This window comes from Ovis canadensis, chromosome 15 (assembly GCF_042477335.2).
Source record: "Ovis canadensis isolate MfBH-ARS-UI-01 breed Bighorn chromosome 15, ARS-UI_OviCan_v2, whole genome shotgun sequence".
Taxonomy (NCBI): Eukaryota; Metazoa; Chordata; class Mammalia; order Artiodactyla; family Bovidae; genus Ovis; species Ovis canadensis.
The window spans coordinates 54943966-54958193 of NC_091259.1; the positions used below are offsets into that span (position 1 = coordinate 54943966).

Below are 14228 nucleotides of genomic sequence, written 5' to 3' on the forward strand. Positions count from 1 at the left end.
AGTCTCTTGGACTGCAAGGAGGTCCAACTAGTCCATTCTGAAGGAGATCAACCCTGGGATTTCTTTGGAAGGAATGATGCTAAAGCTGAAACGCCAGTATTTTGGCCACCTCATGCGAAGAGTTGACTCGTTGGAAAGGACTCAGATGCTGGAGGGGATTGGGGGCAGGAGGAGAAGGGGACAACGGGATGAGATGGCTGGATGGCATCACTGACTCGATGGACGTGAGTCTGAGTGAACTCCGGGAGATGGTGATGGACAGGGAGGCCTGGCGTGTTGCGATTCATGGGGTCGCAAAGAGTCGGACACGGCTGAGCGACTGAACTGAACTGAACTGAACTGAACTGAGGAGGACCTAAAGAGCCTTTTGATAAGGGTGAAAGAGGAGAGTGAAAAAGCTGGCTTAAAACTCAACATTCAAGAAACTAAGATTAAGGCATCCAGTCCCATCACTTCATGGCAAAATAGATGGTGAGAAAGTGGAAGCAGTGGCAGATTTTATGTTCTTGGACTCCAAAATCATTGCAGACTGTGACTGCAGTCACAAAATTAAAAGATTCTTGCTACTTGGAAGAAAAACTGACCAACCTAGATAGCATATTAAGAAACAGAGACATTACTCTGCTAACAAAGGTCTTTCTTGTCAAAGCTATGGTTTTTCCAGTAGTCTTGTATGGATGTAGTGGCAGAGGATGAGATAGTTGGATGGCATCACCAACTCAGTGGACTTGAGTTTGAGAAAACTTCGGGAAATAGTGAAAAACAGGGAAGCATGGCATGCTGCAGTCCATGGGGTCACAAAAAGTCGGACACGACTTCAGTGACCGAACAACACCCTCTCTAATGAGGGTGTTGTGTCATGTCCCAAGAAGTGAATGTTGAATGAATCTGACAGGAGTGGGTATATGTGTGTTTATGGGAGTGTATCCTTGTATTTTTTTCTAGAATTAAAATTCTTTTGCTTTTTTGATTGGTTCTGAATTTTTACCTCTTACGATTATTCAGCAAGTTGAAGATCTGTTTGTGTATTTCCTACTGGGTGGGCTTCTAGGGAGGGACCTGTAATAGAAAAAGGTTTCTTCCTCAGAAGTCCCAGAGGGCTAGAGTCAGATCTAGACTGGATTTCCTGATAGTTCATTGTTTGTTCATTCATTTATTTATTCATTCATTCACTTGAGCATCTATACATTCAGCAAAAAATTTATTGATCTCTAGGTACTGGGGATGCAACAGAGAAATCTTGTCCTCAGTGAGCTTACGTTGTAGTAGGGAAGATAAATAAATGAATAGACAAATAAATATTTTCAGAAAATAAAGAAGTTGCGCAGAAGAAAGGGGGATTAGAAAGCTAGAGAGTGAAGGTGGGAAAATGCAGTTTTGATAGAATTGTTAAGTAAGTCCTCTTTGAGGAAATTGCATTTGGAAAGAACTGAGTGGTGTGAACAATGTGAAGATCAGGAAAGGTGCATTCCAGACAGAGGAAAGAGCTAGTGTTCAAGAAAGGCTCCTGTGAGTAAAGTATGAGTGAGAAGGGGCATGTAGGAAGTTACACAGATTAGATTAGATAGTGCCCTAGAGGCCAAGGTAAAGGACTTGGATTATTACCAGTGTGATAGGGAATCATTGGAAGGTTTTCAGCAGAGGAGAGATGTAGTATAATTCATGTTTTAAAACTCTGGTTGCTGTGTGGGGAATAGATTCTCAGAGGGCTAAGACAAGGCATGAAGACCAGATTGGAAGCTATTGCAATAGTGAGGCATGTTTGGAGGGTATAGATTATAGGCTGATGAACTGGATATTGGAGGTAATAACAAGAAGAAAGAAGGATGATGCCCAGGTATTTGACCTGAGCAAGTAGGTGAATATTGCTATCATTTATTAAGGTGGAGAAGGCTGGGAAAGTAACACAGGTTTGGTGTTGGAATGAGTTCTGTTTTACATGTGTTGACTTTAAAGTACTGATTGTGTGTGTGGTTTTCAGTGGAGTGGTGGTTCTGAGTTCTTCCTGGTGGATGGTAGAAAGAGGCAAACTTCTGTTAACCTCTCTGTTCTTTCTCTTTGAATTAGATTTGTAGGTCTGGATTGGGCAGTGACCTCTGGGCTCACTATTCCAGCCTGGTGCATCTTCTGGCTCCATGGACAGCTGTTGGTTCCTACAGACCGGATGAAGCAGACTAGAGACACAAGTGGAGAAAACCTCCAGCTGGCAAGTTCTCAGAGTGTGACTCTCTGGCCGCTGGCCCTGCCCAGCCTGCCTCATGGAGAGGATGAACTGGCTGAGCAGACTGGCCTCCCGGGGCCCTGGGCACCGTGTACCACAAGGGGCCAGTCTGCAGACCCCTGTCATGGCTGACCCTGAGACTTGCCTCATGGTCTTCAAGAATCACTGGTCCCAGGTAGGAGACTGTATGCCAAAGGGCCCAGTCTGCTACCTGCCTGAGTCCCTCTAAATTTCTGTGTTCTCTCACCTTGTCATCTAGTCACCATATCTTAGATTCCTTCTCTTACCTGTCCTGATTCCCCAGGTGGTGCGAATCCTGGAACGGCAAGGCCCTCGGGGAGCTCCTGGAGGCGCTGATGATCTCAGTGCCGTGCGCAACCATACTTACCAGATGCTGACACTCCTGGCAGAGGATCGTGCAGTGCCCTTGGTCCCCACAGCTCCTGGGCCCCTGCTTGAGTTTGCTCTGCGTGAGGATCTGCTAACCCGTGTGTTGACATGGCAGCTTCAATGGGATGAGCTTGGGGATGGGGTTGAGGAACGGCGGGCTGAGCAACTGAAACTCTTTGAGATGCTAGTGAGCGAAGCTCGCCAGCCCCTCTTGCGGCATGGTCCAGTTCGTGAGGCTCTACTGATCTTGCTGGATGCCTGTGGCCGCCCTGTGCCCAGTAGCCCAGCACTGGATGAAGGCCTGGTGCTACTTCTCAGCCAGCTGTGCGTGTGTCTGGCCCGGGAGCCTTCATTGCTCGAGTTCTTCCTGCAGCCACCTCCTGAACCTGGAGCTGCTCCCCGTCTTCTCCTCTTTTCTCGCCTTGTCCCTTTTGTCCATCGAGAGGGCACCCTGGGCCAGCAGGCCCGCGACGCCCTACTCCTGCTCATGGCTCTATCAGCTGGAAGTCCCACTGTGGGCCGCTACATCGCAGATCACTCTTACTTCTGCCCGGTCAGCACCTCCTGGGATGGGTGTAGGGTATGGTGTAGGCACCTTCCTGTTTAGGAGGTGTGGAGGGGCTATGCACTGGGGCCCTCTCCTTTAGCAAGTAGCCCCTGGGTTTGAATGCAACACCTGGAATTGGAGTGGGGATGAAACTTGGGCTTATGTGGATAAGGCAAGTATGAAGGCTTTTCATGGGCCAGTGTTCCCAGGTGATGTCTTGGCACCTTGGGTAACTAAATATCTGCTTGGTGATAGCTTTTATCCCTGCTCCCATAAAAACTCTGGGTTAATAGTTCCCTGTTTCCATTTTTTATATTGTCTGTGTCTTTGGTAACCTGTCCTTGGGGATGGCCCCCAGGTGCTGGCCACAGGGCTGAGTGCCCTGTACTCGTCACTGCCCCGAAAGATTGAAGTTCCAGGGGATGATTGGCACTGCCTGCGACGGGAGGACTGGCTTGGAGTGCCAGCCCTTGCGCTCTTCATGAGTTCTCTAGAGTTCTGCAATGCAGTCATTCAGGTGGGACTGGGGTTCCCAGGAGCTCTGGCCCTTGCTCATTCGGGGGAAATGGGGTGGGAGAAGGTGTAATCTCTGGAGTTCTGATTTTCTTTCAGCTTGAGGGGAGGGTGCGTATATATATATATATATATGTGTATATATATATATATATATGTATGCTAACATTTTGCTCCCTTTCTGACAGTAGCCCCCTTCAAAATGCTCTGTCCTCTCTTTTGTGCCCGTACAGGTGGCTCATCCTCTGGTGCAAAAGCAGCTGGTTGATTATATTCATAATGGGTTCCTGGTGCCAGTCATGGGCCCTGCCCTGCACAAGGTGAGAGTCATGGTGGCAAGGCAGATTAAGGGATTAGGCTGAGGAATGGTTACCTCAATGCCAAGACCAGTGTGGGTGGCAGTGGGCAGGGTACTCCTCCCTTTTTCCCTGTCTGCTCCTGGTACCTCCTTAGAACTTAGGGAAAATGAATTTGTCTATGTGTGGGGAAACCCTAAATTTCCACACTTTACCTTCCCTTCGTTCAGACCTCTGTGGAGGAGATGATCGCCAGTACCGCCTATCTGGAACTTTTCCTACGGAGTATTTCAGAGCCCGCCTTGCTCCGTACCTTCCTGCGATTCCTGCTGTTACACCGGCATGACACCCACACCATCCTTGACACCCTTGTTGCCCGTATTGGCAGCAACTCCCGGGTATGGCTCCTACCTCTGTCCTGGCTTACCTGGGTGAGCCATCTCCTCTCTCCAACCTTTGTTCTGGGAGGGTGTTCCTGCCCTTCTTTGACCTTTGTCTCCAGTAATCACTTCAAAGTTAGGTGGCATTTTCTTTCTAGTATTAAACTTTTACCTATTTCGGGGACATTTCAACGTGCTTCCCTGCTTTTGTAATATCTGGATCTACATAGGATAGTTATATTTTCTGAATGACTTTGGCTACTCATGGCTATAGGTGTTGCCATTGTGCAGCAGTTGTAATATGACATTGACCTGAGATTCTCTTCAGCTGTGTAGTGCTCTGTGGCTTGTTGTGGGTGACTCGAGATCACCTCTTCAGGCTTTGAGCCTGCTTTATAACTAGTGTGTTTACCTGTTCTTCCTTTTGAATTTGCTGTATCTGAACTGCTGTAACTTGGGGCACCCATCTGCCCACCTACTTAGTAACATTCCTTCCTCTTGAAGGTTTTGATTGAATGTTCACTGTGTTCACTATACTGGTCTCTGGTACTGAGGATATAATGGTAAGCATTGGTTGCTGACTTCATGGAGCTTCCTTCATAGAGAAGGTAGATAAGCAAACACATAACTGAAATAATTGAAAGTTGAGGTCATTTTTATAGAAAACAGGCTGCTTAGAAAACAGAGAGTGAAAGTGATAGTCACTCAGTTGTATCCAAGTCTTTGTGACCTCATGGACTGTAGCCTGCCGGGCCCTCTCTCCCTGAAATTCTCTAGGCAAGAATACTGGAGTGAGTTGCCATTCCCTTTTCCAGGGGGTCTTCCTGACCCAGGGATCAAACCCAGGATTAAAATTTGAAAATGCGTTGGCAGGTGGATTCTTTACCATCTAAGCCAGTAGGGTAATCAAAAAACCTCTCAGAGGAGATGACATTGAACTGAGACCTAAAGGTCATGAGGGACCTAGCCTACTAAAGAGCAAGCGGAAGAACAGTCTAGGCAGAGGGAGCAGTGCTTGCAAAGGACACAAGTAGGGGAGAAGAAATGAAATGCATTTGAGGAGATAAAAGACCAGTGTGATTGGAGGTGTAGTGAGCATGGGGAAGAAAGGAGGGAGAGGTGGGTGCATGGCTTTGTAGACCATGGTAAGGAGGTTAGATTTTAACCGATAGAAATACATATAAAATAGGAGTAAATGGTTTCTAAGTAGTAAAGACCTACTGTCCTTCTGGGGGAAATAAAGCTTTTGTTTAGCCATGCACTTTATGGCATTTATTTTGGCTCTATCACCATTTTTATTTCCTTTTTTATTACAAATAATTGAAGTTCTCTGGGTCTTTGTGTTTGAAATAGAAGTTCTTGGATCACTAAGGGTTCTGGAAAGTTGTTCCAGTTCACTGAAATACCTGGTAGTAGGGTTTGAGGTAGGTAAGATTTCTGGATAGCTATGTTTTGTATACTTGATATTCTCCTGAATAGCTAAGTTTAGCGTATGTGTGAGATTTTTAGACTGACTCTGATTTGACCAGAGTTTCTGAACCAAGTGTACACCCTAAAATTTGAAAATGACAATAACTACAACAACAGATTCTAAGCTCTGCCTTTGGTCTCCTGAGTTACATTCTTTGGAAATAGGCCCAAGGCATGTGAACTTTTATAATACTCTAAAATGTAAGTATGATACATGCCTTAGCTTAAGAATTATTGGCATAAACCAGTAGGAAATAGTTGCCAAAGCTTTAATTTTACAAAGATATTGAAAAAGTTTTATTTCTAATTATGCTGAAGTTCGACCATTGTCTTAAATCTATTTGGTCTCATAGAATGTCCTGTTCATGTTTTGAGAATGTTGATTTCCTTCCTAGGGTTGATTTTTTTTTTTTTTCCCCTTGTGCTGGGCTGTGTCCATCTTGTTTTTGTCTTAATCTTACCCTAACTTCTTTGATTCTCCCTCAGTGTCTTTAGCACATATTTCTGTTAGTATTGCATTTGGTCCTCTGGTTTCAGGAGGCTTTCGTGGTCTTTGGGTATTTATTCTTGGCTCTCTGTTCTTGGAGGAACCAAATCTATTCTGATTTCAGGATTCCCATGTTAAACATGCAGGTACTTTCCCTTTCCTCTGTTTGGCCCTTTTAAGATTGATTCTATTGGTCTGACTTTGTAACCACTATAGCCTGACTTTCATGGCTTAAGGTGAATAATGCTGGCTAGCTAGTCTGAGTACCTGAGTATCTGTATTAATTTCCTATTGCTATCATAACAAACTATCACAAACATAGTGGCTTAAAACAACACAAATTTATTACCTTACCATTCTGTAGGTCATGTATCTGGTTCTGACCTTACCCTACTAAAATCAAAATGTTAGCGGGGCTGCGTCTTCTCTGGAGGCCCCAGGAGAAAATCCATTTCCTTGATCATTTTAGTCCTTGGTCATATTTACTTAATTGTAGTTAAAGGACTGAGATTACTATTTTCTTGCTGGCTGTCAGCTGGGAACCTTTCCCAGCTTCTAGAGACCAGCTAAATCCTTGACTTATGACTCCTTCCACCTTCAAAACCATCAGTGGTGGATGGAGTCCCTCTCATGGTTCAAATCTCTTTTTGACCCAACTAGAAAATATTCTTTGCTTTTAAAGACTTGTGTGATTTAATTGGGCCCCTCTGGATAATCCAGGCTACTCTCCTCAATTTAAATTCCTTAATAACCTTAATCTTACCTGCAAAGTCCCTTCTGCCATGTTAGGTAAAAAGGTCTGGAGATTAGGATCTATACATCTTTGAGGGGCCATTTTTCTATCTACCACACAATCTTTAATGAGTCTGAGTGTTTTCATTAAAACTCATGTTTTAATGAGTCTGAGTGCTAGTTAAGATGGTCATTTAGGGTAAATATCCATGCTGACTAAAATGTGAACTGCTGTCTTATCTCTTTCCCACCGTGACTGGCTTTTAACTTCCCCTCAGTCATTTGGCAAATGATGAACACCTAGACTGTGAAGGTAGTGCCCTAGACTAATACCCAGTATTTGTCTTCGAGGAGCTCAAGGTATACTTGTCATAAGGGAAGTATGGAGACAGCGCTTGGGGATTCAGCAGAGGAAGGGAGAACTTACATGTGTCTGCTGTCTTTGCCTAGCTGGAGGTGAACCACCCTTATTGCTTTTCTAAAACAAAGGATTTCCCTTGTTCTAGACCCACCTATTTTTTCCTTTTCCTGTCAGCTGCCCTTGAACTTTTCTTTATCCTACCTTCTCCGAGAGACACTGGTGTTGGAAAGGTGACTCACACTCCATGTTCACAGCTCCACCCACTTCCCAGCTGGGATTCTTCCAGGTTCCCTCTGGTTTCTTGCTGGTAGGCATTCAGTCACTACGCTGCTACAGTCTGCTGACTGGCATTCACATAGTTACCATGTTGTGTTGTCTCCTGTTAGGCATTCACTCAGTCCCAGTATTTCCTGGGGTCTCTTCATGGGTATTCCTTCCATTTAAGTGTTGCTAGAATCTCTGTTGCCAGGTATATATAGCCAGAGTTTGATGACAAGTATGTGGTCTATAGAAATGCATTAAATCTGGCACACAGTTTGTTCCTACCTATAAATAATGAGGTCTTGACCACAAAGGTAGTGTAATTATTTATTTAATATTTGAATGATTGTTACATGCCAGGCCCTGTGCCATTGTTGTTTTAGGAGTGGTTGGTTGGGCCTCAGGTTGTGGGGGGCGGTTCCTATTTGTTCAACATCTTGGAGGGCTGAGAGCTCTTACAGTGACTTATCTTCCCCGTCCCCCCAGCTCTGCATGGTGTCTTTGAGTCTCTTCAGGACCCTTCTGAACCTGAGCTGTGAGGATGTCCTGCTGCAGCTGGTTCTCAGGTAGCTGTCGGGGCAGGACTGAGGGACGGCTGATCCTGAGCCTTCAGGGCTGTCGGTGCCTTGTGCACTGCTGGGGTGCTGGGTTGCATGGGGGTTGCTTGTGCATGTCCTCTTGAAACCTGGCTTAGCCATGTAGTTCCACTGATGTTCTCCCAAACCCTGTCCTTCCTTCCTGATCTATCCTTTCTTTTCTGCTGTCTTTCCCCAGGTATCTTGTCCCGTGTAACCATGTGATGCTGAGCCAGAAGCCGGCTGTGCGTGATGTGGACCTGTATGGACGAGCCGCAGACAAGTTTCTCTCCCTGATCCCACGCTGTTGTCGGCACCGTGCCTCCAGCCCACCTCGTCCAGAGCATGCCTCGTGGGCACGAGGTGGGCCTAGCAGAGAGGCAGGGAGAAGGGAGGACACAACGGGTATGGCCTGGGTCCTAGGGGAGCCTAGCAAGAAGGCGGGGCCGGGGTGGAAGGAGGGGAGGTGGCCGTGAGTGGCATTCCGTCCTTAGGGAAGTTGGTGAGAGGTGTTGGAGGGTGGACCATTAACTCTACCAGAGAAGTGTAGCTTCTGAGCAGAGCTGTCCTTTTTTTCACTCTGGTCATGCTCTTCTGTTTCTGTTGTTTTCGTGGTGATGGTGGTGGGGGGGTGGGTGTTGAATGAGGAAAAGCTTAATTTGAGTGGTGGAGAGTCAGCTGTCTGAATCAGTCACATTTCTGCTGCTCTGTTGCCTTCTCTTGTAGTTACCCATGGTGTGTCATCCCTCCTCCTGCACCTCTGTCTCTTTGATGCCTCTTATGTTTGTTCCCCTTGGCAGGCCCTGGAAGCCCAAGTGTTGACTCCTCTTCTGTGGTGACGGTACCCCGGCCCTCCACACCATCTCGTCTAGCCTTCTTCCTGCGACAGCAGAGCCTGGGTGGCTCCGAGTCCCCAGCCCCAGCCCCTCGCTCACCAGGGCTTGCTACATCCCCAGCCTCCAGCCCTGGCCGCCGGCCCAGCCCTGTGGAGGAGCCTGGTGAGCTGGAAGACAATTACCTGGAGTATCTGCGTGAGGCGCGCCGTGGTGTGGACCGCTGTGTCCAAGCCTGCCGTACCTGGTCTGCCCCCTATGATGGCGAGCGGCCACCTCCTGAGCCCAGTCCTGTTGGCTCCCGGACTAAGAAACGCAGCCTACTGCCTGAGGAGGGCAGGGACAATGCAGGGGAAGGGGAGGAGGAAGAGCTGGGGAGTGGGGGGCTGGCTGGGGGTGCACGGGAAAGCCTTGGCTACCTGCCCCCTCCCCAGCTCAATGGGCTGCCAGGACCATGGCCTGAGGGGACCAAGAAGGTTCGTCGGGTGCCAAAGGAGGGAGCTGGGGAATCACTAGAGGACACCTCTGAGGGCATGGCAGGACTAGAGGGCTTTGGGCAGGAGCTTCGGGAGCTGGAGGTGGCATTGAGCAATGGGGGTGCTGGCTCTGAGCCCCCTCTAGAGCCTTCACTACCTCTTGAGGAGGAGGAGGCCTACGAGAGCTTCACCTGTTCCCCTGAGCCCCCTGGCCCCTTCCTCAGCAGCCCTTTGCGGACTCTCAACCAGCTGCCAAGCCAGCCCTTCACTGGTAAGCTACTTAGCCTAGGTCTTCTCCTTTGTGTACTCTTTGCATGTTCTCGACCTGTTTGTGCTAGTTTCTGAGACTTCTTGGCCATGTCATTCCTGTGTACTTGCCTAGCTCCTCTTCCATTTTGCTTGGGTCCCCTTCAGATACATATCATGTCATACTTGTGTCTCTGTGTCTGTCTGTACATCTTCCATGCTTGTGCTGGTTTGAGTATTGACTTTTGTCTAAGCCTTATATGTCTTTATGTGCATGTTCCAGCTCTTCCTCAGTCTGGCCGTTTCCTGGGATGTGTGATCAGGATATTTTGTGTTTGGTGTTTCCTGGTAAATTACAGCAATACATCTGAACCATGTGGAAGACATGTGCTGTCCTGTTTGTGAGGCACCTGTAAATCATGCTGTTCTATGCTGTTCCCACCAGTGGGTCTGTCTGGGTGTGGGTCTCCTGTCAGCTCTTCTGTGGCCTACAGTCAGCTCTCTGATGTAGTTTCCTTCTTCAGCCCTGGCCTCCTCTCTCCCAGCCTGTTTAGAGAAGGGCTCAGTTTCAGGTTGTTCCTGTTCCCTATCCTTGTACTTTGCCCTGACTGCTTGGTAAGCCTTTCTAAGGGTTTATGGTTAGTGGTAAGAATTGCAGCAGACAGAGTAAAATACCTCTGTCTGGGTAAATTAGATCAATGACACACCGCTATCAGGGAAAATGACAATGCTGGCCTTGACCTCCTCAGTTAAGTTCTTTTGGTTTCTTCCAAAGACCCTGGGGTTAGACCTGGCCTCAGTGGCTGGGCTAACTGCATTTTGTTTTTGTTTGACCCTGCTTTACCCAGCCCAGCCTGCACCTGGCTCTTGTCCCTCCTCTACATACCATCCTGGGGGTTGTTGGGGAGACACTTCTGGGAAGCTGTGTAGTGATTTGGACTAAACATTCCTTGAGTTAGTGTCCCTTCTATGTCTTTGATGCCTGTAAATCAGTTACTGTGATGCTGGTATATTGTGAGAACTCAGCCTGTGGTAGTTTAGGATTATTATCTTGGGCACAGGGCAGATAATAGTTGGCCAAGGCACCACATGTCTTCTTGTTGTTTGTAGTCAGGTTATTGTGCATTGATCGGTACAATCAGTACATGTTTGAACTGGGCGCGGGGTATACTGCCATGCCACTTGTGCATCATTAGGCCTTTTGCTCTAGAGTACTAACAACTCTTGCAGACTGCAGAGAATAGGTGTATTCATTTACTTAGCCTCTGCTTTGCTCTTTCCTTTTCTATGCCACTAGAAGGTGGTGTGCAGGTTTTACCACTTTCTTGAAGTGTTAACTGAAGCTCTCTGTCTTTTTTCTTCTTCATAAATTCATCTGAGCTTTTTGTCTTGCAAAAAAGTCCCCTGGAGATGACAAGGGATATCTTAGGACCTTGCTAAACCAAGAGTTGATTTAGAGCTAAGGCTAGTCATGTGTGTGTGGAGTGAAGACTGTTCTAGGATCTTTTTCAGGATGCAGTGTCTTTTGCCCTTCATTGTTCTCCTGGCTTAATTCCTAGGGCAGTTCATAGGCACAGTCCCTTTCCCCCACAAATCCCTGACCAGACAGACTGTGATGGTTCTACTGCACTAGTGTGGGTGATCTGGCTCAGTTGAGGCCAGTTCTTCTAGAAGGTCATTCTAATCCCTTCTGCTAGTCTCTTTTCCACCAAAGAGTCTGTCCTGGATCAGTTTTCTCTGGCCCTGAACTAAGCTCTTTTTTCCCTGCAGATTCTATCTTAACCATTTTCGTTCCCAGTTTTTGAACAGACCTGATTATTTCTTTGGTTCTCCAAAGATTTCTCTCCTTTTAAGTTGATCAATATAGTCACCTTCTTTGCCTTCATTATGCTTTCTTGTGGCTTTATTTCTGACTTCAGGTCTAGTGTTATTCTCTGTCTTGTTGTGTAACTTGATTTCTTCTTTTGGTTCTAATCACTTACTTGTTCTTTTTTCAGTTCTCTTGGGTGAACTTTTTAAAAAACTGAGAAATATCATATAGCTTATAGTTATTGAATACTTAAAATTTGCTAGATTTTGACTTAAATGCTGTGTATCAGTCTCTCTTTGATCCTCTTAATAACCTTGTGATGTGGATGTTTTTCTTATTTTAACAAGTAGGAAACTGTGCTTGGAGAGTTTTGATTCATCTAGTAATTTTACTAGTAAATGGTAGAACTCAAATTTCATCAAGTCTGTCTAATTCCAGAGCCTGTGGTCTGGCTCTTCAGCTAGAATGTGTATAAAGCTGGCATCTGGCCCTCTTGTGGGTCTGTGTGGTATCTGCCATTTTATCTTGTCCAGAATAGGTGTTCACAGGATATTTAAACATTCCCAGAGTCTGATATACAAATAACTTTCACCTAGTGGGGGATCTTGTTTTGGGGAGGAATGTGTGTGATGTGCACTGTGTTCAGGCCTTATATCCTTGTGCCCACCTCCCCAGGCCCCTTCATGGCTGTGCTCTTTGCCAAACTCGAGAATATGCTGCAGAACTCCGTCTATGTCAACTTCCTGCTGACGGGGCTGGTGGCCCAGCTGGCCTGTCACCCCCAGCCCCTGCTCCGCTCTTTCCTGCTCAACACCAACATGGTCTTCCAGCCCAGTGTCAAGTCCCTGCTGCAGGTGTGCGATGCATGCGTGCATGGGTGCGTCCAGGCTCCACAGTGGGCCAGGCCCACAGCTGGAGTGGCCCTGGGGGTGCTGGGAGCAGGCCCGGTGGGGCTAGAAAGGACTGTGTCAGTCTGCAGCCACCCAGAAATGTCATAAAGTTGTGCTTCATAGGTGCTGGGCTCTGTGAAGAATAAGATTGAGAGCTTTGCAGCCTCCCAGGAGGACTTCCCAGCACTGCTATCCAAAGCCAAGAAGTACCTCATTGCCCGTGGCAAGTTGGACTGGACCGAGGGCCCTGCAGCAGGACCTGCTCCCCGCCGATCTGATTCCCTAGGTGAGGTCTACCCTGCCACCGCCTCCCCATCCTCCCTAGGCAACTAACTAGCTCAGGTTAATTGAATTCTTATTAAGGTTGAAGCCTTGTGGAGGGAACTGGAGAGTTGCAAAGAGTGGAATCTTGATTTTGTCTTCAAGTTTCTGGTCAGAGGAAAAATAGTTGTGTCCACTGAGAACCAAATCAACAGTACCAGCAAAAACTCTAGAAGCTGGGGACGGGCAAGGGGACAGAATAGTTTCTAGGTTGAGATTTTTTTTTTCCTTAGGTTGCAATATTGTTAAAGCTTGGTAAAGGATATGACATTTGACACGGGTCTTGAGAGACGGGTAGGACTTGGGTGGCAAAGGAGTGGGATGACTATTATTTGTTCAGGAGATAGCATGAACTGTTTAGCGAACTGTTTAGCTGGAGCAGGGAATTTGGAAGGTGGTGGAACAGTTAGTAGTAAGGCTGGGAAGATTTCGTCACAGCAGAAGGTTCTCAGAGTAGAAGTTGGGATGGGTGGAAGTTGTAAATTTTTAGGCAGTGAGATACCAATTGGAGGTTCTATATGTGGGAGTGGAGAGATAAGTATGTAAGTTCATGTGCTAGGTGCATTGGAGTTAGGAGAAGATGGAGTCAGAAGAACAATCAGGAAGCGTCTGCCATAATGCAGATGTGACCTGTGAGGCTTGAATTAGAACAGTAGAAATAGGAAGAATTTGATAAGGTGGAAGTGGGAAGGAAGTATTGGCAGAGTTTGGTGAGTAGTTGTGAGGTATAAGGAAGAAGGAAGAGTTATATATGATGTTTCAAATTTAGATCTTTTATCAGCAAGTATCTGAGTGCTTGAGCTTTCCAGGTGGTGCTAGTGGTAACGAACCTGCCTGCCAATGCAGGGGTCATAAGACATGCGAGTTTGATCCGTGGGTCGGAAAGATCCCCTGAAGGAGGTATGGCAGTCTACTCCAGTATTCCTGCCTGGAGAATCTCTTGGACAGAGGAGCCTGGTGGGCTATAGTTCATAGAGTTGCAAAGAGTTGGACATGATTGAAGTGACTTAGCACACAGTACATCTGAGTGCTTGCCACGTGGTGATGTCTTTGGTACAGGGGACTCATGGAGGTGCAAGATGAGATCTTTACTTTCAAAAAGCTGATAATCTAGATGGGGACTAGAGGATTGTCATAACTGAGGGAGCAAGGTCCCAAAAGTGGTGGAAGTAAGTAGGATCCAGAGTAGCAGGGAAATTTTTTTTCCCCTTTCAAAGGAGGAAATGATATGTACCAGTGGAGTTTTGAGATGCAGAGGAAATTTTAGGGAATTGAAGTCATCCTTTATTTGCTAATCAAAGCAGGAAGCAGAATAACACGCTGAGCAAGAAAGCAGAGGTGAGATGAGGGCTTTCGGAGGAAAGTGTGTAGGTTGGGAAGAGTACCAGGAGGGTTATTATATAGCTGTAAAGGCCCAGT

General features: G+C 46.8%; 1 protein-coding gene across 3 annotated transcripts in view; it reads left to right on the forward strand.

The window, feature by feature from the left end:
* FHIP1B (FHF complex subunit HOOK interacting protein 1B) overlaps positions 1-14228 on the forward strand; it is a 55739-nt gene that overhangs the window by 10039 nt on the left and 31472 nt on the right. For 2 of the 3 annotated variants that reach the window (XM_069553399.1, XM_069553397.1), the window contains 10 exons: positions 2068-2396; positions 2526-3164; positions 3517-3675; positions 3905-3991; positions 4198-4365; positions 8145-8224; positions 8433-8638; positions 9034-9813; positions 12274-12452; positions 12612-12774. In XM_069553399.1, the coding sequence (XP_069409500.1) occupies positions 2259-2396; positions 2526-3164; positions 3517-3675; positions 3905-3991; positions 4198-4365; positions 8145-8224; positions 8433-8638; positions 9034-9813; positions 12274-12452; positions 12612-12774 (2599 nt within the window). In that variant the 5' untranslated portion in view covers positions 2068-2258. The remainder of the gene's footprint in view (positions 1-2067; positions 2397-2525; positions 3165-3516; positions 3676-3904; positions 3992-4197; positions 4366-8144; positions 8225-8432; positions 8639-9033; positions 9814-12273; positions 12453-12611; positions 12775-14228) is intronic. The other variant, XM_069553398.1, reaches the window with a different exon arrangement.